Genomic DNA, 22,353 nt, shown 5'->3' on the forward strand with positions numbered 1-22,353 from the left:
TGGCTGAGATACAGCTATTTGAAAATCTGAAATCTCATGATGCAAAAAATAATAATAGTAATACTGAGAAAATCGCCTTTAAAGTTGTCCAAATGAAGTTCTTAGCAATGCATATTACTAATTAAAAATTAGGTTTTGATATATTTTTATGATAGGAAATTTACAAAATATCTTCATGGAACATGATCTTTACTTAATATCCTAATGATTTTTGGCATTAAAGAAAAATTAGTAATTTTGACAAATACAGTGATATTTTTGTTTAGACATATAATCAATTATTTCACATAAGAGACTTGCTGAATAATAGATGATGTCATCTTCATTGCATTATCACATGCTCTGATTGGCTAAGCCCACATGTGCATCATCCATTGCTTTGGCTGACTAATAGCATCTGCATTTCTTCATCAGACAAGATGATATGTTTAACATATTAATACACCTCATGAATATTAACTAATATTAATGTTGACCCTGTGTGTAGGCAAAAGTTAGGGAGCTGGAGGAGAAATGCCGCAGCCAGAGCGAGCAGTTTGGGATGCTGTCACAAGAACTGGACAAATTCAGGGTTCAGGCCTCAAAGATCGACCTGTCGGGCCCCGGCCTGCTGTCCAGCCCCAGCCTGACCCAGCTGACCAATGGGGTCGGCCTGCCTGGTGAGACCGGTATGCTAAATTACTGATCGTTACCCAACAGATAACAGATCTTTTATATTCCTTTAGATTTAAATGTTTTTTTTAATGTTGTTGATTTATTTCACAGCTGATTGGTTTGGTTCAGGGCGGGTTATTGAAGAATTGTGGGTGGTCACTGTTACACTCTGTTATTGCTGAGAGAGGTTTTTGTGGCTATTTTGTTTCTTCGAGCATGTGAAACTGCTGTACAAATATTGACTCTTAAAGAGGTCTTATTATGCTCTTTTACAAAGTTTTGATTTTGTTTTCTCCCAGCCTGGCACAAATGGCTCGATTAGTTTGATGAAGGCCCGCATTCCAAAAAATGAAATGTACTGTGATCGGTTAGCTGTCCCACTGCGCTGCGATTGGCGAACAACTTAGACGCTGTTTCAGTACTTTCACGCCCCTGGTCAAAGAAGCAAGTTCCATGTACAACTGTTAGCGCAAGCTAGAATAAAGTGATTCTTACGTTTTAAATATGGATATTTTTCTTACAAAAACGCATCGATTCGCTACAGCAGGACTTCATTAACCTTTTTATTATGGATGGATGCACATTATTGGACTTGTTTTTGACTGATGAGGAGAAACACCCGTCTATGCCGTTCTAAGGCTTGAGAGTGCCAGGATAAATTTTAATATAACTCTGATTGCATTCATCTGAAAGAAGAAAGTAATATACACTTAGGATGCATAAAGGGTGATTAAATAAAATGCTACAGTAGTGTTAGGTCCTATTGTCAGCCTGCGAGATCGTACTAATTTATTTAATTATTTACATACTTAGTTTCATTGCCCGAAACCAGCTCCAGCATAAGGCTACAAGCAGCCTATTGAGAACATCATCACTGATTAGCCTAGCCCATTCTAGTGCAGGTTTATGCATTTTAAAAAACACTCACGTTATAAGCGAAGCTATCTTCACTGTATGATGAATAAATCTCTTACCACACACTGCACACGTCTGCAGCAACTGGAATAGATTGTGGTTTCTGCATGTGTTTTGACCCCCTGTACTGCACACATCTGCGGCGCGTTACTGCTCTGAAGCGACCACTCTAGTCAATGCTTGTGTTTATACCCGCCGCACTGCGGCTCTTTGAAGCGGCTCTCTGCGCTGCATCGCTAAAGTTAGGCTAATCCCCCACCTCGTCCCTACCCTCACCCCAACAATTCGAATTTCCGTAGCCGCGTTGTGACATCATTGCATGTGGAAAACAAACGTTGTAGTCCAAAGGAGCCGTTCGTTGTAGTTCTTGAAAAGAGATTTTTTTCAAAACTAAATTTCTCCCTGGAGCGGACTTTGAAATTTGTAACTTTGTAGATAGTTTTTTATGCCCAAACATACACACCACACACTGACTAAAATTAAAAAAGTGAAAAAGAATAATAGCACCCCTTTAAATAACTAAGTTCTAGTGTTGTTGATTCCTGTTGGAAATGCAGACCAAAACAAAAGTGGCAAAACAAAACAAAAGAATCAGACTCAGCATCCTAAATTAAATGCAGCCAGTTAGTTAAATGATTTGAAACGCTCAACATAGGCAGCAACACTTTTGTTTGTGAAGTGCACCAAGACTCAACGGTTGATTCCAGCGGAGTTTGACATTATCATTAGTTTTTAAGATAATAATGCTCATATCTATTATATTAATATGCAGCGAAAATAATTACTTTTTTAATCTGAGGAATTTATTTATTTATTTTAGATTCAATATTGAATATGTAAGTTTGGGGCCAGTAAGATTTTTATTTTATTTTATGTATTTATTTTAAAGAAATTAATACTTTTATTCAGCAAGGACTTAAAATTAAATTGATCAAACGTGACATTAAAGACATTTATAATTTTGCAAAAGATTTTTTATTTCAAATAAATGCTGTTCTTTTGAACTTTCTATTTATAAAAGATAAATGTATTATGTTTTCCACTAAAATATGCATTAGCACAACTGTTTTTTGACATTAAAAAAAAAAATGGATTTCTGACATATCATGTGACACTGAAGACTGGAGTAACGATGCTGAAAATTCAGCTTTGATCACAGGAACAAATTACATTTTACGATATATTCACATTGAAAATAGTTATTTTGATTTGTAATAATATTTCACATTATTACATTTTTTATTGTATTTTTGATCAAATAAATGCAGCCTTGGTGAGCAAAAGAGACTTTTTTTTAAAAAACATTAAAAAATCTTACCGACCAGTGTCTATAATAATCATTGATTATACTGCATTCTGGGTTTGCCTACACACTACAGTATATTTCCATAGAATTAGGCCCAAACGAGCTGTGTTTTAAGATAATGCAGTATTGATGCTTACTTTTTGGACCAGGTTATATGTCAGATTCACACCTATGGTGCTTTAACATGCTAGGTTGGCAGCTCACAAGGTTTTCGAGCACAGCCTAAGAATGAGTGTCTAAGATCCATAAGTGGATTGCATCTGCATTATCCCCTCTTTTTCCAGGCACAAATGCCTCATGGGAAGACATCGCGTTCTGGAGTTTGGAGGGTAATGAAGCCCTCTGTGACGCCTCTGAGCCTGGTACTATTGAACTCGGTTTGGTTCTAGGCTGTTGACGTCACGTGTCCGCCTGCATGAATAACACATGGAGTGTGACCGTGGAGTGAGCAGTGGGCGGCAGTGGTCACATCCATGAAGAGTTTAATATGATCAGTCCTGAGCTAGAGCTGGGCGATATGACAGTATATATAGTGTGAGATACCAGTCGATCATACCGCCCACCCCTAACCTGAACCGCTTTGTGATTTGATTTCCGTTTTATGTGTTGATGGTGGTTTGCAGATCTCACCTTGTTAACATAGGTTTGGTTTTGTTTTTGTCTATGAAAATGGTTTGGTTTTTGTCATGTGATCACTTATGCAGTTGGTAGCACATCGCATGTCTCTCAGCTTTGTGAGGATATGATTGGCTGCTTTATTCTGATGGACCAATCAGAATTCACAGTGGTGATCTGTGCTTCATGGTAGCTGCTGCTTGACTATGTTCAGAATGGATTACTACCATAATATGTATGTGGGGTGTTGACGTGACATGCATTTTCACTGTCGGACAAGATAAAAATGAATAAAATGAATATTGTCCTTATGTAAAATGCAGTAAATTGTTAAACATTTCTTTGTCCTGTGGTGTCCTGTTGTGGTGTGACTGTCTCAAGCATGGTTTAATAAATTACAACTTTCATAAATTAAAAAGAAAACCATAAAAATGTTAATAAATACCTCTGGCATAATTGTGCAAGTGTCTATTTTAGTAAATGCCAGTCATTTTTCCATTCATATATTTCTGAAAGCATAGGAGCTTGGTATAGTTTGTCTTTGAAAACCATGTCCTCTGGTGTGACACCATATCCTGATTTTAAATCGACCAATTCCAAAAAAAAACTTTAATTAGTTGAAGGATCCCATTTATGATCATGTTACTTAAGCCCCCTGTCAAGCCCATGACAATTTTTGTTTCAGAATTGTTCAAATATTTAAATTTTTGTAACCACTACAAAAGTGTTACATTTTGTTGTCCTTTGGTGTGACACCCCTAATTATATTTCTTAATTAAAAACTGAATGTTAAACTATATAATCATGGAAAATTATGCAAATGTGTATTGCTAACTGCTAATGACAGGTTAGCATGGAATAGCAAGGTCATTAATTGACACAAAAGTCTGAAACGTCCTATGGTGTGACAGAAAATGTCCAGTGTGACACCTGTACTGTACTGGACAAAGATGTCACACCAGAAGACAAGGTCTCTTTAAAAAGCCATTTAAACTTTAAAAGTGCAATTACATTAATTGAACTATTTTCTGACGTTTGCAGAAAACTTGTACTATTATAAAGTCTCATGAAAATAAGTATAAAATGTAATGCTTTATTTTTGAGACAGAAAGAATTAAGGGGAGAAATTAGTGGAAGCGGAGGACAGAAATATAGACAGAAAATGAACAGGGAGGAGATCCTAAGAGAATGATACAGAGATTAAATAGAATCAAAATGATGCCTTAAAAAGAGTAGCCATATAGTTTAAAAAATTAATCTTAATAAATATAGTTTGAATATCAATCATATTTAGCTGTGCTGCACATGCAGAAGAGTTTCATTAACATACTGATTTCTAAGATACTGAATTTTGTTGATGAAAATTCTTTAGTTGATATTGTTGATATTGTTTGTATCAAAATTAAACTGACTTTCTCCTTTGACAAGTTCAAAGTTAACTATAAATACTTTATTAGCTACCATTTCTGTCCTTTAGTGTGACGTAATGTCCAATGGTGTGACACGCATAAAAGAACCATTTGTTGAGATTTGTTTTTATCTCAGAATATCGGAATAACAGTTGAGTATTGCAGTCTTAAAATAGTATAATTTTCAGTGGTTTTAAATAGATGACAGCAAAGTTTGTCACGTTATCTTGTCACGTCCAAGCAGAGGTTGTGCTAGACTTCAACATTGTCCGTCATTTTGATGGACAGGGTCGGAAAAAAATCTGTCATAATGTATTATTACCTGTCATTTTAATTTTCATATTTTTAATTGGAACACATTAATTTGCTTTTATTTTTGTTCACATTTTCATTTTTAATCGTGGACCTACAGGACGACAGCGCAGTGTTTAAAAACAACAAAATACGCTAGGGCTGGGTAAAAAAAAAAATCGATTTCTCGATTTTAATAGATTCTCATTTTAATGAACCAGTATTGATTTTTAAATCACAATCGATCTCTTGGTCAATGCTGTTTTCAGTTGATGAATGGACAGTACATAGTGCGTGTTCCTTCCAATAAATAGCAATAGGCTAGGCTTTGTGTTACTTTTGATATGAAACAAAGTCTCAGATTTCAAATTCTGTCAATTTCCTTAGGAAAAAAAAAATAATTATAATTTCATATTAAATAAATAACACTATATGAAAACAAGTGCCTAGCAATGAAGATAAATCTCTCTCATGCTATTTATATATTATTAATTTTTTTTTTTTTTTTTGCTATTTTACACCATACACCAAATTTATGGTAAAAAAACAAAACAAACAAAAAAAAATTTAAAGAATTGACAAAGTTAGTGACCCTTTATATTATACTACATAAATTCAAAAGCTCAGAAATCTCACATTACTATTTTACTGCATGTTTTAACAGATAAATGCAGCTATGGTGAATGTAAAAAAGAAAGAAAGAAAGAAAGAAAATTCCAAAGTTTTGACTGGTAGTTCCACTGCAAAAAAAATGCTTTTCTTTGAATTTGTCTTGTTTCCAGCCAAAATATCTAAAAATTCTTAAATCAAGAAAGATTTTCTAGACAAGCACCAATTACTGTCTTGTTTTCAGAAAAAAACAAGTCAAAATGAAGTGAGTTTTTGCTTGAAACAAGCAAAATAATCTTGTTTTCTACTTGAAATGGTATTATTTGGCTTACCCCATTGGCAGATTATTTTGCTTGTTCTAAGTAAAAACTCCCTTAAATTTCACATCTTGTCTGAAAAAAAGACAATAATTTTTGCTTGTCTAGAAAATCCTTCTTGATTTAAGAATTTGTAGTTATTTTGGCTGGAAACAAGCATTTTTGCAGTGTCCTGGTAGTAGTTTGTGAAGGATCTACTACTTTTTCAAAAATGATCTGTGCTAAAGACCAATTTATCACACAATGCAATTCACTCAACTAATGAACCGAATATCAGCTGTCATTTGTGAAATTTTGACTCATTATTTAATCAGACTGCCAGTGTAGCACGAAATCACACTGAATGCAGTATGTACTGCACCGTTTGCTGTAAGTACTCCATTCTGAACATAGTCCTGGTTGTCTGCTGAAGGTCTGGATGTGTTATGTTTATCACACAAATAACAGCATGTTTAAGTTTAACATGCACTGCTATGCATTTTTGTGTTTTTATTTGCTGCTTTCTGATTATTTCACTACAATATAGCCTAATTAATTCTTTTAGAAAATGTCGTTTTATAGCAGGCAAACAATGAGTGAATGTGAGCAGAGGAAGGAGAAGGTGGTCAAAGGATGATTTCTGATGTAGTGACAGGGGTCATGACCCTTATGCAAGCAGATGGTTTTATTTAATCAACCTAGATTTTAACCTGTAGAACACATGCATGTAAACCGCAGCTCAAAGCATTATCCCACATCTGTGCACACTTACATATGCATGTTTATTTCATTGAGGACATAACTTCTCCTGATATAAAGCTGTTTATAGAATAAATATTATGTATGATCAGCCTTATTTTAAGTTCCATTTCTCTGCACTCGTTGCATGTTAGATGTGGCTGCGGTTTTGCGGACGGGCTCCACTCCACACGCGGCTGAACTGTCACGTCCCGAACGCTCACCGACCGTCAAACACAGAGAGCTACCTGCCATCAGCGTGAAGTCCGGCTCCACGTCCAGCCCCACGCCACCTAGATCTGAGACCACACACCTCTCACCTAAATCTGCTGGATCTCACCCGGCCAGCCCCAGAAAGGCCAGTCCTACACATGAGGTGAGAGGAATCAGTGTTTATATTTTAGCAGTAGCTTTTACCCAGTGACTTATGAAATGTCCAATATTTGTAATATACAATGCCAGGTTTATTAGACAGCTAGATTAGTGTTGTTATCAATAACTAAAACTGTTAAAAATATTTATTGTAATTAAATAAATGTTAACTGAAATAAAATAAAAAAATATTTTATATTAGTTCATTTTTTATTTAGTTTAAGTACTAAAATTACTAAAACCTGAATAAAAATAAAAGCTAAAAAGCCATATAAAAATAATATTATTTAAAAAATAAATTACAACAGCACAACAGAATGACTAAAACTGAAATGAAAATGTGATGGGTAAAAAAAAAAAAATTATATATTCACAATTAATGTATAATTAAGATAATAATAGTAGCAGTATATTAATATCACTACAATAAAACTCACAAATGAATGTGTCTAGTACATTGGCAAATTATTAAAAATCACTAAAACTACGGAATTAAAAATGAGTTAAAACTAAATAGATATTTTTAAAAAGAAATAAAAATATTAGTAGTTCAGATCATTGATATATATAATATTAAATAAACTGGAATAATAAAAATAGACAAAAATAATATTAAAAATATTAATAAAGGAATAAAATGGACTAAGTAGACATTTAAAAAAAATAAAATAAAATTGACACAATTAAATTACTCAAATTTTAAAAATCAAATATAATTAAAAAAAAACTGGAAAATGAAAGATAAAATAATTTCAAAATATAATAAATCTTAAAAACTACAACTACAAAAAAATGCTATAAAAAGTTGTAAATGCTAAATTGACATTTAAGGAAAAAATAAACAAATTGTGTGTGTGCGTGTGTGTGTGTATATAAAGCGGGAAAAAAAATAATTAAAATTTGAAATATAATAAATACTACAATAGTATATTAATGATACATTAAAAATAAAATAATAAAAAAGTTACAAAGCCAGTTACAGCCATTCTTTTACTGCACTTTTTTTGTACAGAATCATCTAGAATGCAGATTATTTGTTGGTTCTGTCTGAGGTTGATTTAATGAAAGAGTTTACTTTTGGAGTGTTTGTTTGAGCTTTAGCTGTGAAGTTTAAAAACTGTTCCCAGGTCAGAGTGCAGGCGCTCTCGGCGCGCGTGCAGCTGTCTAAAGCTGATATTCATTGAGATAATCCTGTGCAGTGCTGCTGGATTATGAAGGTTGTAGTAGTTGTAAGTGATTATCCATAAAAGGTTTTACCCTTGAGCTATAAATACTGCCTGCATGACTCCATTTACTTCTTACTCACGGAAGCACTATATTTAGATGATGACTCTGCAAGTTTATTGAACCACAGTCCTGTTATTATTATTTACCAATGAATATTCTACTTGTGCTGCATAACATGAGAAGCTGATATTGGATGTAAATGAGCACAATGCATGTGTAGTTGTTACTGATTTTTGGTGATTTAGCTGAATGTTTGTCAGTTTTGCTCATGGTTTTTGAATCTATAATTTATGAACAAAACATCTCAAAGTTAATCAGCCTAATGATTTTACTGTCCTAACTATGCACAATTATATGTTAAATATAATATATATAATAACCTATAATAACCCTGGTACCATATTACAACTAATTTATGGCCTGTTTTTTACGACCCACAAGTTTGATCCAAATCACAGTCTCATTACCAAATTGCCAGAGACAAAACCTGTTTAATGCGTTCATTGTTCTGTCACCTATTCAGCATTTAGTTTGTCTGATATTATTGCTGAGTGTGTGTATTGTTTGTTTCAGGTGGACACTGCTAGTGAAGTTGAGGAGCTGGATATTGATGTTTCTCCGGCGCCATATTCGGTCAGCAAAGGAGCAGCTAAACTCCAGGTCTTCATTGCACGTTACAGGTAAACAGCATTAAACAGCCTTACAGCATGTGCTGAACTACCATAATTATCAGCGGTGTCGTGCAACATGAGAGTTTATGTTTTATAGAGAAAATCAACCTTTGAATGGTTTACTTGAATGATGCAATCTCTGCATATTAAACTGGAATGTATCAGCATCGAACAAATGACATACTTTAAATTGTGGCTTGTTTTATGTTCTATATGCAGTTACAATCCTTATGATGGTCCTAATGATAACCCAGAGGTCGAGTTGCCCCTCACAGCAGGAGAGTACATTTATGTTTACGGAGACATGGATGATGACGGCTTCTATGAGGGTGAGTTTATTTATTACATTTTTTATTACTTACATTACCTTTTTTATTTCTTTATTATTTTTTAATAAAAAATAAAACAAATTGTTGCACTCAGAAGAGACCGGTGTATCCTTGAGTGTGTTGAGCAAGAAAAAATTAAATGTTCAAAATCCCGAGATGATGTTATCTGCATGTTCAATAAAAACCAGACCACAAAGGTTTATCAGAAATATGTATTTGTTTTTAATTAGCATACATGTTAGCAGACATCTTAGTTTTTTTTTGTTGTTTTTATGTGCTCGTTCAGTATGTGGATATTTTATCAGGAATTTTTAACTATTTTTTTATTTGTTTATTTATTTTACATAAAAAAAAAAATTAATTAAAAAAAATGCATAAACAAAACAGCTGTCTCACAATTAGAAAACACATTTAAAAAGCAGTTTAGTACTCAAATCTTAGATGTTTACTAAGTTTCTTCTATTATCTAATGAAACCCACAGTAATATTTAAAATATCAGCAAGCTTAATATTAGTGCTGGCAAATGTAGCATGTTAACGCAGGCTATTAATTATTCCAGTTTAACAGCATTTTTAAAAAAAATATTTTTGAAATCTTTGATTTTTAGTAAGTAATAACAGGTTTTCATAAATGCTGAAAAATAAATACTTATAATATATTTTTTATATTTTTTAAATCATTGATTTTTGAATTATTGTTTAATAATTATTTTTATTTATTTTATTGTTAATAATTAAATAATTATTGTTTAATAATTAACTTTGAGTTTGTTTATAAAATGTTTACAAATATAATCTTATTAGTGTTTTTGAATTTTTAAATGTTTTTTTTAGATCAATTTTTTTTTTCGTAAATACTGGAAATGTTTGTTATATATTTTATTATATGTTTTTTCCTCGAATTGTTCTAAACTGATCAAAATGCATACTAATTGGTTTTTACTGTTAAAATAATGCCTTTATAAATAAGTTTTTGCTAAAAAAAAAAAAAAAAACATTTTGTGTAATTAAATTTTCATCACACTTTTGCCAAGAAAATGTGTTAATAAAATTAAGTTTTCACTTCTACACTTCAAAAATTCTAGTTTAAATTTCCTTTAACAATCCTAGCTACAAGTAACACTATTGTGTTACATTGCATCTGTCACCCTCTGTAGGTGAGCTGATGGACGGCAGAAGAGGTTTAGTTCCCTCCAACTTTGTGGAGCGCGTGTCAGATGACGACTTCATGAGCTCACACCCTCACCAGGCTGGTGATGTGTCCCATAATTCCTTCCAAGAAAGTAGCTTCCACAGTGGCAGCGAGCGGCTGCACCAACACCATTTACGTTTTGCCCACACCGCCTCCGAGAGGACGGAGACCTCCACGACAGCCTCGGCTCCCGGTGACAATGCCAAAGCCAACCCCGCTAACCCTGCCCCGGCTGTCCCGCTCACTAACGGCTTAGACTTGGATCTAGAGGAAGTTGGGGTGGACACTGTGCCTTACCCCCGCAAGCTAACGCTAATCAAGCAGTTAGCCAAGAGCGTCATCATCGGTTGGGAGTCTCCGCTGGTCCCGGCCGGCTGGGGTTCTGTGTTCAGCTATAACGTCTACGTGGACCACGAGTTGCGAGTCAACGTGTCATTTGGTACCCAAACGAAGGCTGTTCTGGAGAGATTGGATTTGGCGCAGAAAGCGTATCGGATTGCGGTGCAGTGCCTGACGGAGCGTGGCAACTCGGATCAGCTGCGTTGCAGTATGCTAGTCGGACGGGATGTGTGCGTGGCACCGACTCACCTGCATGTTGAACGTGTAACGGCTACCTCGGCCAGCCTAACTTGGCTGCCTAGCAACAGTAACTATGTGCACATTGTGTCTTTAAACGACGAGGAGTGTGAGCTGGTAAAGGCGGGATGTTATTCACTGTGCCTCAGTAACCTCACACCCAACATGCATTACAACGTTAAAGTGGAGGCCAGGCCACACCGCACAGCCTGGGAATTACCTCCGGAGTGCCAAGAACGCAAAACCGCAGTGACCTCTTTCACAACCCTGACTGCAGGTGAGATGCAAAGATTCACTGATGATGTTTCTTTTCTTGGTGAAGTTCCTTTGGTTCCTTGGTTTGATCTTCAACACTACCCTTGTTTTCCAGGTCCTCCTGATGCTCCTCTGGATGTGCAGTTGGAACAGGGCCCTTCTCCGGGAATAGCTCAGATCAGCTGGTTGCCCGTTACTATAGATGCTGCCGGGACGTCCAATGGTGTACGAGTCACTGGCTACACCATCTACGCTGACAAGAAGAAGGTGAACCAAAGAATTCTTTTGGAAAGACAATTATAATATACAATAAGTGTGCATGTAAAACACTCTCACCTCTGTCTTCAGGTATTAGAGGTGTCGTCACCCACGGCAGGCAGCGCTCTGATTGGTCCATCTCAGATCCAGACATTACAGGCGGCCCATGAGCTCACCGTACGGACCATGTCAGCTTTTGGTGAGTCGGTGGACTCATTGCCGGTTAATGTGCCCGCCAAATTGCCTGCCATCATGTCCGGTGCCTCACTGCCTCAATGCCAGTCTGTGCCAGCCACCGCCAGTGTCCTCATGGCCAGTGCCAACCCAGATCCTGCTGTCTGTGCCACATCTCTCTCTGCTGCCAAAATGCCCATTCTGCCACACGCTGCTGCACTGGACGAGCACACCACTGGTCCTGTTCGGGGAGTCTATGTCAGTACACCCAATGCAGTCACTCATGAGGCACCTCCATCTCCTGCATCCTATGTAGAAGCCTGGGCAAACCCAACATCAGCTCCACCCATGGCAGTTCAGGAGGCACTGCAGCAATATGCCTCCAATTCTAACTCAATGGTGAGTTTAAACTAAAAATCTACATGTTTAAGAAAGGAAATGTTTAGCAGAATGTCCGTGCTACTTTTTTCCATATAGTGAAAATGATGGGGATTTATGCTATCAAGATCCATAAATTATAAAGAGATTTCTGCTTCAACCTGTCCTCATTACAGTGTAATGTAGAATTGGTTGTACTTGAGTTGAGATACATTGTCAGAGTGTGCAGAGATCTGGGAAGTATGGGTTCTGTTAAGGGTTGGAAATTAGTTGGGAATATTTGTAAGCTAATAAGGCATTTCCATCAACAGGTGAGTGTATCTGCACCTATGGTTACACCTGTGCCCATGGTCATGCCTGTGCCTGTTGCTACACCAACATCCATGGCCGTACCTGCTCCCTTGACCACACCAATACCCATGCCCACACCAGTGTCCATGACAGTGCCAGGTCCTGTGGTTGTGCCAGCACTTGCTACCATGCCTGTGCCCATGTCTGCGCCCATACCTGCACCTGTTGTTGTACCTGCATCAGTGCCAGTGCAGCCCAGTGTGGCTCCTGCTGTGCAGAACCCAGGCAGAGAGACGGACAGCCCAGGAGGCCAGCGTCCTGTTGCCTCCCTCTCCGACTTCTTGGAGGACCCCCGTGCCAAACTTCACACACCACCACCCAATTCCACCTACCCCAAAGTCAATATCCCAGGAAAGGACCCTCTCGATGTCCCAGATACACACCCACTGAGGCCTCCCAATCCATCACCCTTTGAGTCAGAGCCCGAGGAGGACAGGGAAAATGCCAGGCTTGTGTCCATAGAGGAGTTCCTGCGGCCTGTACCTCAACCTCGAATAAAGGTCAGTTTCCAAACCAAATCTGGAGACCATGTGTGTCCCTGTTCAGTTGTTATCATTTTGGACTGCACTCAAGTTGAGTATCTTACTATTGCCCTCACAGCTAATCTTCCTTCATTTTTATACTAATTTATTCCAGCAGAGAAACACCTTTATTAATTGAAACATTGTGTTGTCCTAGTGCAGTGGTGGCCAGTGCTGCTCCTGGAGGGTCACTGTTTTACAAAGTTTAGCTCAAACCCCAATGAAATACACTTGAACCAGCTAATCAAGGTCTTTGGGATTGGGGGGGTGTTGGGGCAAGTTGCAATTGAATTCTGCAGGAAAGTGGACTTATAGGAACAAGATTGGAAACCGCTGTCCTAGTGTCTCGGAAAACTCTGTTAAAGTTTCTGTTTTTGTGATACGCTATCAGGTCTATGCTGGTGGTCTTATGGACCCTCCCCCAGACTACCATGGGGAGAGCAGTCGGTCTGATCTGTCTGACATACTGGAAGAAGAGGAGGAAGACCTGTACTCTGAGCCTATCGCTGACATCCCATCCAGAGGTTACAGTACAGCTCCTGCGGGCAGGGTATGTACGTGCACATGAATGTTGTAGTGTTCCTCTGTGACCTTTGGACAAAAAGTTGAACAATGTTTCAGGACATTTTGATGGTGTTGCACCACGTAATCATGCTCACAGTGAAATGTCATTGGTTTAAAATCCTGCTCAGTATTAACTGTATGTTAAACATCCAGCATGTTCTGATTGGCTGTGATTGTCCTAATAAGTGGGGACACAGTATTAGCCGTAGTTGTCATTTACACTCTTTCTGTTCTTATATTTCCTCTGTTGCATTTTAATTTTCTTTTTTCTTTTCCTTGTTTTGTTCTGTTTTCCACTTTTGACACCAAACAAAACCTTTGCCTCATCTCTATGTTCTCGATCTATCACCTTGCTTGTTTCCTACTCTGGTAACCCCCAATGCTCCTCTAAAACAACCCAAGTCTGAAATGTGGGAACCTGACAGCGATGAAGAAATTTTGGAGAGGATTATAAAGCTCCCCCCTCAGGCCTACCACAACAAGCAGCTCTTCAGCATCCCAGAAGTCACGGAAGAGGAAGACAACACCGAGTCGGAATCCCACACTAGGCCTTCCCCAGGCCGAACTACTTCTGGCAAGGGCCGCCAGTGTGGACATGAGGGTCGTCGACATTCCCCCCAACATCACAATCATGGACATAAAACGGAATCTGATTTGCCGGTAGTGAGGTACAAAGGGACTGTGCCAATCAGGACTAGACCCAGGGTGCACTACGCTGACACAGTGGACACCATCAACTATCTGGATGAGGATGAGGTGGAGTTGGACTCTGACAGTAGCCTGTACACTGGGCCTAGTTCTGTAAGTGTGGTTGCACGTCGCACACCGCACAAAGGCCATGGTGACCGACTCAGGAGAGAGGCCTTGCTCCGTAGCCAGATGACTTCAGGAACAGGGCAGGGATCGTATTTACTTAGCAAGACTGTACACCGTGTGAAGTCGCCCACTGGACCCTCAACAGAGATTGATGTAGAGTATGGAACCGATAATGACGAGGAGCCTCAGCTGTTTGATCCTGGAGAAGTGGTGTTAGAACAAATGAGCTCGGAGTGGTGGGTGGAAGGCGGTAACAATGAGTACCACCATTTGCCCTTGACATGCAGACCCCAGCCAGAGCTGCCCCCAAGCAGCCGCTCATGGGTGGGTTGTCCTCTGTCCATCCATCTCCTGTTGTCCGTCAGCCATCTTTCCCTTGAGAAGCGCTCTTTGAGAACCTGCCCATCCTTTTAGGAGATGGCTGAAACCTTTTGCGTCCTGAAAGAGAAGATGAGCACAAATTTGCACCCACATACGTCGCTATTCTTATCAGTTCACTGTAGCTTAAATTGTCCAACTTGTAGTATCTTAGTTGGAAGGCTTATAGCTGGGGTTTTCATCTCTGACCCTCAAGGTCCACTTTACTGTAGAGTTTAACTCCAACCTTGATCAAACTCACTTGCCTGTAGTCTTAAAGACCTTGAGTAGCTGGTTTAGGTGTGTTTGATTAAAGTTGGAGCTAAAATCTGCAGGAAAGTGGACCACAAGGACAAGAATTGATATACCCTGGTTTAATGAGTATTGTTGGAGTTAGCGATGGCCATTTTAAGGAACTGAGCAATTGTGATTCCAGTTCTACTTAATGTTTTTATTAACAGTACTTTTGGAATGGACAATATGATGGCATATTAAGTTAGCATTGCAACATTTTAGGTTCTTTGCATAAGACAATAAATCAAGATCCTTACTTTCTGTGTTCATTAAAAATCCCAGGATGACTTTCGAAAAAGAGTAGGGGTATAACCCCGGCATCCTGGCAGTTTCCCCCATTGGCCTCTGACCATTATGGCCTCCTTACCATCCCCATGTATACTGACTGACTTCATCACTGTCTCTTCTCTACCAATAAGCTAGTGTCTAGTGGGCATTCTGGTGCAATACGGCTGCCGTCACATCATCCAAGTGGATGCTGCACATTGGTGGTGGTTGAGGAGATTCCCCCTTCCATGTACTGTAAAGCACTTTGAGTACCCAGAAAAGCGCTATATAAATGTAACAGATCAATAAATGTAACGAATTTACTAAACACAATGGCTACTGTGCCATATGGGATTCCAACAAGTACACAATGTCTCCCCAACACTAATTTCACTGTGGATGCAAAAGGTTTAAGTCTATATCTCACTCCTTGCAGTTGATTGTGTACCCTACACCCTTTCTCGCTGGTCTCTAGTCAAGGCATCTTCATATTTGTAATTGTGTAGCTGGCAGCACTGCTCTATGTATTTGTCGTACGTCTTATTCTCCCCAGTGTTCAGTTAGAACATTGCTGTGTTAAGATTGTGGCTGTGCATTATTGCTCAATAGGTTTTCTTGCTCTAGTGCATTTCCTTTCATTTATACAAATGGGATGCCTCTTGACCCACATACTGTCAAGGTAGTCCAGAGACTGCTTGAGCAGTTAAAGTAGAGACTGGACAACACCAATGTGCATAAGTGCAAAGTATGAAACTGTATGTTGTGCTTGCACAGGGATCACCTCTTTGTTCCCATAATTCCACTGTGTTGCTATGAAGAACAACCCTAAGTGCTGCTTCTGTTGATCTGGAATCAAATTTGTTTCAGCATTGGCTTTTTTGACTTGTGTGTGTATTTCAGGGCTCCAGGCTAATTGCTAATTAAGTAAAAAAGAATTTGCAACATTCACTTCAGATCTATTTGCAGTTAGCCTAAGATGCCAGAACTTCATATTGTGTTGATATGTGGCTTCTTTACATAGATAAAAGCTCTTGCATATAGTTTGGAGACAGTGTTTCAGTCCTTTTGGTTAACAGCTAGCAAGTCAAGCAAAGTAAGCTGCTAAAGTAATTTAGTATGTACCATTCTGATTCTGCAATCTGTCAAAATTAAAAATTATTTATTAGAAGCGAGTGGCTCCTAAGCAATTGTTCTAGTCTGGGGCCCCTAGTGTTCATATGTGGTATTACATGCAGATTGTGTGACGTTGCAGTTGTTCCACTGTGTTGTTGGTAACACATTAGATTAGGGAACACTATTCTCTCTGAACTTGTTGCTTATTAGCATGCATTTAGTAGCATATTGGCTGTTTATTAGTACTTATAAATGTTAATGCCTAATTCTACATGACCATGTTCTAGAACCCATTAACCCTACTTCATACCTAAACATAACTACTACAAACCACTACCTTACTTACTGTCAGTAAGCAGCAAATTAGGAGTTTATTGAGGGAAAACTCTGTACTTAATAGTGAATATGTGTTCACTAATCTAAAGTGTTATCGTGATGTTAGTGGCTATATCCCACGTGTCATTATCTAACTGTTTGTTTCTGTCAAACCAGGAGGCAGGTGGAAGAGAAGCATCGTTGGCAGATCCAGGTGCAACGTGGTGTGATGTCACTCCAAAATCGCCACGCTCTGAAATTAGACTGCATAGAGGTGAGACTTTCTCACTTCCCTCTCTCTCTCTCACACCATGTACTACATTCAGCTCTCATTTAGATCACATCCTTTTCTCTCTCTCTCATTATCCATTTCAGAGTCTTGCCAGCCCACACACCTTTAAACTACCTTTAACACTTCTTCTCCAAACTTAGTTTCAACCAAACAGACACATGTATCTAGCCTAATCTAAATTGAGACTTCTGTTGCACTTAAAACTAATAAGCAGTGTTTTATGTGGCTGGTTTGCTTTTTTATTGCTTATTCTTAGGGTTAGTGATTTGATCAAACCTCTAATACAAAGAATTAAAGTTTGGCTTGGATGTTCATGACTGGCTGGTTTAGGAGTGCTGTTACTTTTCTGTTTAGACATACAATTTATTTAATTGAAAACCTGACATTTTGCATTTATGGACAGTCAAGTAATATAAAGTAATCAAGATATCATAAAGATTTAGATTTTTTTACAATTAAAAAATATTTAGTATATTTTTTTTATTCAGTTTTTTCTTTGAGGACATCCCCAAATGGAGTTTTTCCCAAAGGTAGCTCCTTTTTCTGCGTATTTGCCCTCAAATATGACACACAGAGGTTGTGAAATGTCCTCTTTTCTTTGCTCTGCCCTTGATTGTTGCTACAGATGGTCTTGATCCTCACTAATGAGATGAGCACATCTCACTGCTGGAGCTTAACACAAACATGACCGGCACCTATTAGCAACACTGATTATACATCTGTGTTTTACACTGTAGTGCTCTCCCACCCTCTTCAAACTCATCTAGAAACAGTAAATTGATCTTGATGACTTCAGGGTACTGACCTTTGACCTGATGACCCTGACATATGCTTGAATTGTACTGTCAGACTCCAGTATACAGAACAGCAGTTATAGTTGGCATGCATGTCCAATAAATAGCACAGGAAAATTATGAGTGGTGTTTTAGTGTTTTCTTTCCATTTATTCAATGCAGTTGTATTGATTTATTTAGTAGACACTTTTATCCATTTCTGACTTACAGTAATGCATTTTTATTCATTCATACAGTAATTAATTGATCAGCGCAGGTAAATGGTGCTAAATTGTGATTTATTTTATGCAAAACACTGCAGGATACATTCGTTTGACCAGTCAACATCAGGTAACAGAGCTGGTATGGTTGAGTTTATTATATGTAGTTTTAATCTCTTCCATGACAGCATTTTTAAGATCTTAAAAAATTAAAAAGTTTTTGTTATCTGAATAGACATTTGTGTGTCTTTCTCTCTTCTTGCAATTCTCACTCTGTACGGATGACTCATGCACGCACGTTTCTGTAGCGGCTCATGGCGGCTTAGGATCAGGAGGTTTTAGCATGATTACCTCACTTAAGGACACGCCTGGGCTGCACCATTATGGTTTTCAGGCGGGGGAGACCATAAACATTAGTTTACTGATTGTAATATTCCACATGCATCATGGAAAGTGAAAACAAACAAAAATTTGCACAAATCAAAATTCTGCTTCCCAAAATGTGAAACGGGCATGATGTCCCGATCAGCCACCAGTGTGTTTAAAAATACTAAAAGGTGTTAGTCACATGATATGAATAATTTCTTTGTTTTGTGTTTGCTGTTTGGTGTTGCAGAGCCCAGAGTATCTGGAGAAAATGAGGTGAGAGTCTTTGTTGCCCTCTTCCCGTATGATCCTGCAGTCATGTCACCCAATCCTGACGCCGCTGAAGAGGAGCTTCCCTTTAAAGAGGGCCAGATTATCAAGGTATGACTCGGTTGAATTCAAGTGGGATTTTCACACATGCATTGGTCTTTAGCCCTGTAAAGCCTGTCATATAAAATAATAATGACATTTGAAAAATCCAATAAAAAAATTAAATTGCATATATGTTTTATGTTTTGTGTCATATTTGATCCTTCAGGCTTTTATTGCTCATACAGTATGATATAATGAGAATATGGAGGACAAACAGCTCAGAGCTTAGTTTTTTTTTTTCCAGAGGCCCAAACTAAGCAGAAATATGCAATCTGGTGCAGATGCTGATATTTATATGGCCAAAAAGTAAGATGAAATTCTGAAGCTTGTAATGTAAATCGATGAGATCTTTATAGCATTATAGCAGATACTTACATAAAATGATATAAATATCAGTAGTCACTCTATATCTCCAATAATGTCTTAGTAAGATGATATTTAAATGACTCAAACATAATGCAGTGCAGTCCAGTGATGATTGAAAGAGGAACAAATAAATGTTCCTCAAAAGCCTGATGATCATCTTTGAGACTCATTGATTTTTCTTAAAAAAAAAAAAAAAAAAAGAAAAAAAGCTGCTTCAGTCCAGCAAGTGTTCATCTTGAAATATTACTAATAATATAAAATGTATTATGTTTACTTGATAAAAATGATAAAGATTTCACACCAAAACGTAGGGACCTATAAAATCCTTTTTCCCCCCAACTTCCATTTTATTTTTTTTTCTGTTTTAATTTTTCTCGACTCCTTTTTAATGGTTACATTATATATTATTAATCAAAACACATCATCATCATGAAACTTACACAATTTCACATCAATTTATTAAAAGTTTAACTAAAATTATGTTTAGGGCCCTATGAAATGTTTTATTTTTTCTCACCATGTTTTTTTGTTATCAAATTCTGTGTTTTAGCATGTCTAATCATTTGAATGCATACTTAATTTATTCAAATTTATTCTTAAAATAGCCTTATGAAAGGTTTTGTTCCCCTCAGAAATTCTGTGTTGTGTATTTAAACATTTCTGGTTGTCAAATGAAGGCATAAAACAAAATTCATTTCATTTATCTTTTAATTATTGAAAATTAATCAAACTTTTTTTTTTGGCAAACATAGGAGATTGCTATTCAAATTAAAACATGGAAGAAATGTTGTGTGATTATACCCAAAAAAATAATGTTTGTTTCATTTTAGTAGTAGTAATAGTATGCTATGTAAATTCTACTGAACAATAGTAATATATTTCTGGTACAGCGTCTTCAAGTTAAACTGGACTTTTATTTTGACAGCTTGCCGTGTCTACCTTTAACAGTTCTGTGTGTATAAGATATGCTAGTTATACTCAAATGGAACGGTCAAATGCTCATGAAGTGATTCTCAGAGCAGTTCTGGAGATGTTGTTTATGTTTTTATGTCCTCTTTTAGTGAGACGACAGATGCTGAAATCACAGCGAGCATCGCACGCTCTTCAGTGTGTGTAGTAAACAAAACCGCTTGTCTGCGCCATTCATTAACACAGAGACACGCAGAACATGCAGGATTCATATTTAAATGGTATTTTTGCGGCGTAATATTTACAGATACTAGTCCATATCACAGTTTGACTAAAGTGTAATGACCTACTTTTGATTAATTCATAAAAACTTTGACAAATTCCATGACATTCTGTGTTGTTCAGTAAATTCTGTTTTTATGACTGGGCTCCATGATTCCATCCACGTTTTCTCCATCGCATAGGGCCCTAAAAACGACACGTGAAGAACAAGCTGAAGGTGGATGTTTGTACAGTTATACTAAAAGATCTCTTACTTGCTAATAAAAGTGTTAACTATCAATACAATGAGAGAAGGTGTGTACTAGATTGTGTGCAAGTTGATCATTTTCATAAATTAGAGGCCTTGGAAATTTGATAAAGTAGGCTTTATATTAGCCTCCAAAATGTGCATCTCCAGTGCAGCCCACAAAACCTTATTGCTCTCATTATAATTAGCAGAAGTACCATTTTGCTGTTCATAAAGCATTTAAATGAGAAGTACACTTTCAAAACAAAGATTCACATATAATGTACTCACCCCCTTGTCATCCAAGATGTTTATGTCTTTCTTTGAGGAAAACATTTCATTTTTTCTCCATATAATGGACTGCTATGGTGCCCCGAGTTTGAACTTCCAAAATGCAGTTTAAATGCGGCTTCAAACGATCCCAAATGCGGTTGAAAATGGGTCCAGCCGAGGAAAAAAAGTGTAACGATCAGTTATTTTAATAATTGGGGCACCATAGCAGATAATATGGAGAAAAATGCTGAAATATTTTCCTCAAAAAACATATGTGTATTTACGACTGAAGAAAGAAGGCCATGAATATTTTGGATGACAAGGGGGTGAGTAAATTATATGCGAATCTTTGTTTTGGAAGTGGACTTCTCCTTTAAAACGGTTAAGTTGAGTGTTTCTTCTCTGCAGGTTTATGGGGACAAAGATGCAGATGGTTTCTACCGAGGCGAGGCGGGTGGTCGTCGTGGCTATGTGCCGTGTAATATGGTTTCAGAGATCCAGGTTGATGATGAGGAGACCAGAGACCAGCTCCTGATGCAGGGCTTCCTCTCCACGGAGGCGTCAATGGAAAAGATAGGTGCGTTTATCGTTGCGTGCGTCAGACTCACACATCTACACCTCAGTGTTAGTTTTCACACCAACATATTTCATGTTCACAGAAAGTTTGTGTGTGCAACACACTTCAAACTCTACTGAGATCAGCTGTATTCATTAAAAAGCATTAGCATAATGTGGCTGCCTAGCTTTACATCAGGATCTTGAGGTGAAGTCTAGATAGACAACTGACTAGGTTTTGGAGCAGGGCTGTACTCTGCCATTTATTTAAGGTCATATTTTGAGCATGTTTCTAAAATAAAAATAAATCTCTTAACTCCCTGTAATCGTGCAAAGAAAAAGCCACAAAAATCCAGCCGCAGCTGACATTTTAGCATCACGTTAGAATCACACAAGCTTTAAAATAGGCTTCAAGCTAAAAACTTTGTGGAACTTAGGTTTCCCTTGAATTCTTAAAGTGACAGCAGTGGATAAGTGGTGTTTATATGTGACCCTGGACCACAAAACCAGTCATAAAGGTCCTTTTTTTTTTAAATTAAGATGTATACATCATCTGAAAGCTGAATAAATAAGCTTTTCATCAATGTGTGGTTTGTTGGGACAGGACAATATGGCCGAGATGCAACTGTTTTTGAAAATCTGGAATCTAAGGGTGCAAACAAAAATCTAAATATTGAGAAAATCACCTTTAAAGTTGTCCAAATGAAGTTCTTAGCAATGCATGATCAAAAATTGAGTTTTGATATACAGTATTTACGATAGGAAATTTACAAAATCTTCATGGAAGATGATCTTTACTTAATATCCTAATGATTTTTGGCATAAAAGAAAAATCGATAATTTTGATCCATACAA

The 22,353-nt window shown here is 37.4% G+C and overlaps 1 protein-coding gene across 7 annotated transcripts in view; it reads left to right on the plus strand.

Moving 5' to 3' along the window:
* The window catches only part of LOC127165238 (peripheral-type benzodiazepine receptor-associated protein 1), a 122,571-nt gene that overhangs the window by 84,643 nt on the left and 15,575 nt on the right, over positions 1-22,353 (plus strand). For 4 of the 7 annotated variants that reach the window (XM_051109625.1, XM_051109626.1, XM_051109630.1 and 1 more), the window contains 14 exons: positions 488-668; positions 3,160-3,237; positions 6,989-7,209; positions 9,006-9,112; positions 9,323-9,432; positions 10,590-11,477; positions 11,571-11,722; positions 11,804-12,286; positions 12,577-13,116; positions 13,529-13,687; positions 14,104-14,841; positions 17,041-17,137; positions 18,766-18,896; positions 21,352-21,520. In XM_051109625.1, coding sequence (XP_050965582.1) covers positions 488-668; positions 3,160-3,237; positions 6,989-7,209; positions 9,006-9,112; positions 9,323-9,432; positions 10,590-11,477; positions 11,571-11,722; positions 11,804-12,286; positions 12,577-13,116; positions 13,529-13,687; positions 14,104-14,841; positions 17,041-17,137; positions 18,766-18,896; positions 21,352-21,520 — 4,054 coding nt within the window. The remainder of the gene's footprint in view (positions 1-487; positions 669-3,159; positions 3,238-6,988; positions 7,210-9,005; positions 9,113-9,322; positions 9,433-10,589; positions 11,478-11,570; positions 11,723-11,803; positions 12,287-12,576; positions 13,117-13,528; positions 13,688-14,103; positions 14,842-17,040; positions 17,138-18,765; positions 18,897-21,351; positions 21,521-22,353) is intronic. The other 3 variants (XM_051109632.1, XM_051109628.1, XM_051109629.1) reach the window with 3 other exon arrangements.

This window comes from Labeo rohita, chromosome 5 (genome assembly GCF_022985175.1).
Source record: "Labeo rohita strain BAU-BD-2019 chromosome 5, IGBB_LRoh.1.0, whole genome shotgun sequence".
Lineage (NCBI taxonomy): Eukaryota > Metazoa > Chordata > Actinopteri > Cypriniformes > Cyprinidae > Labeo > Labeo rohita.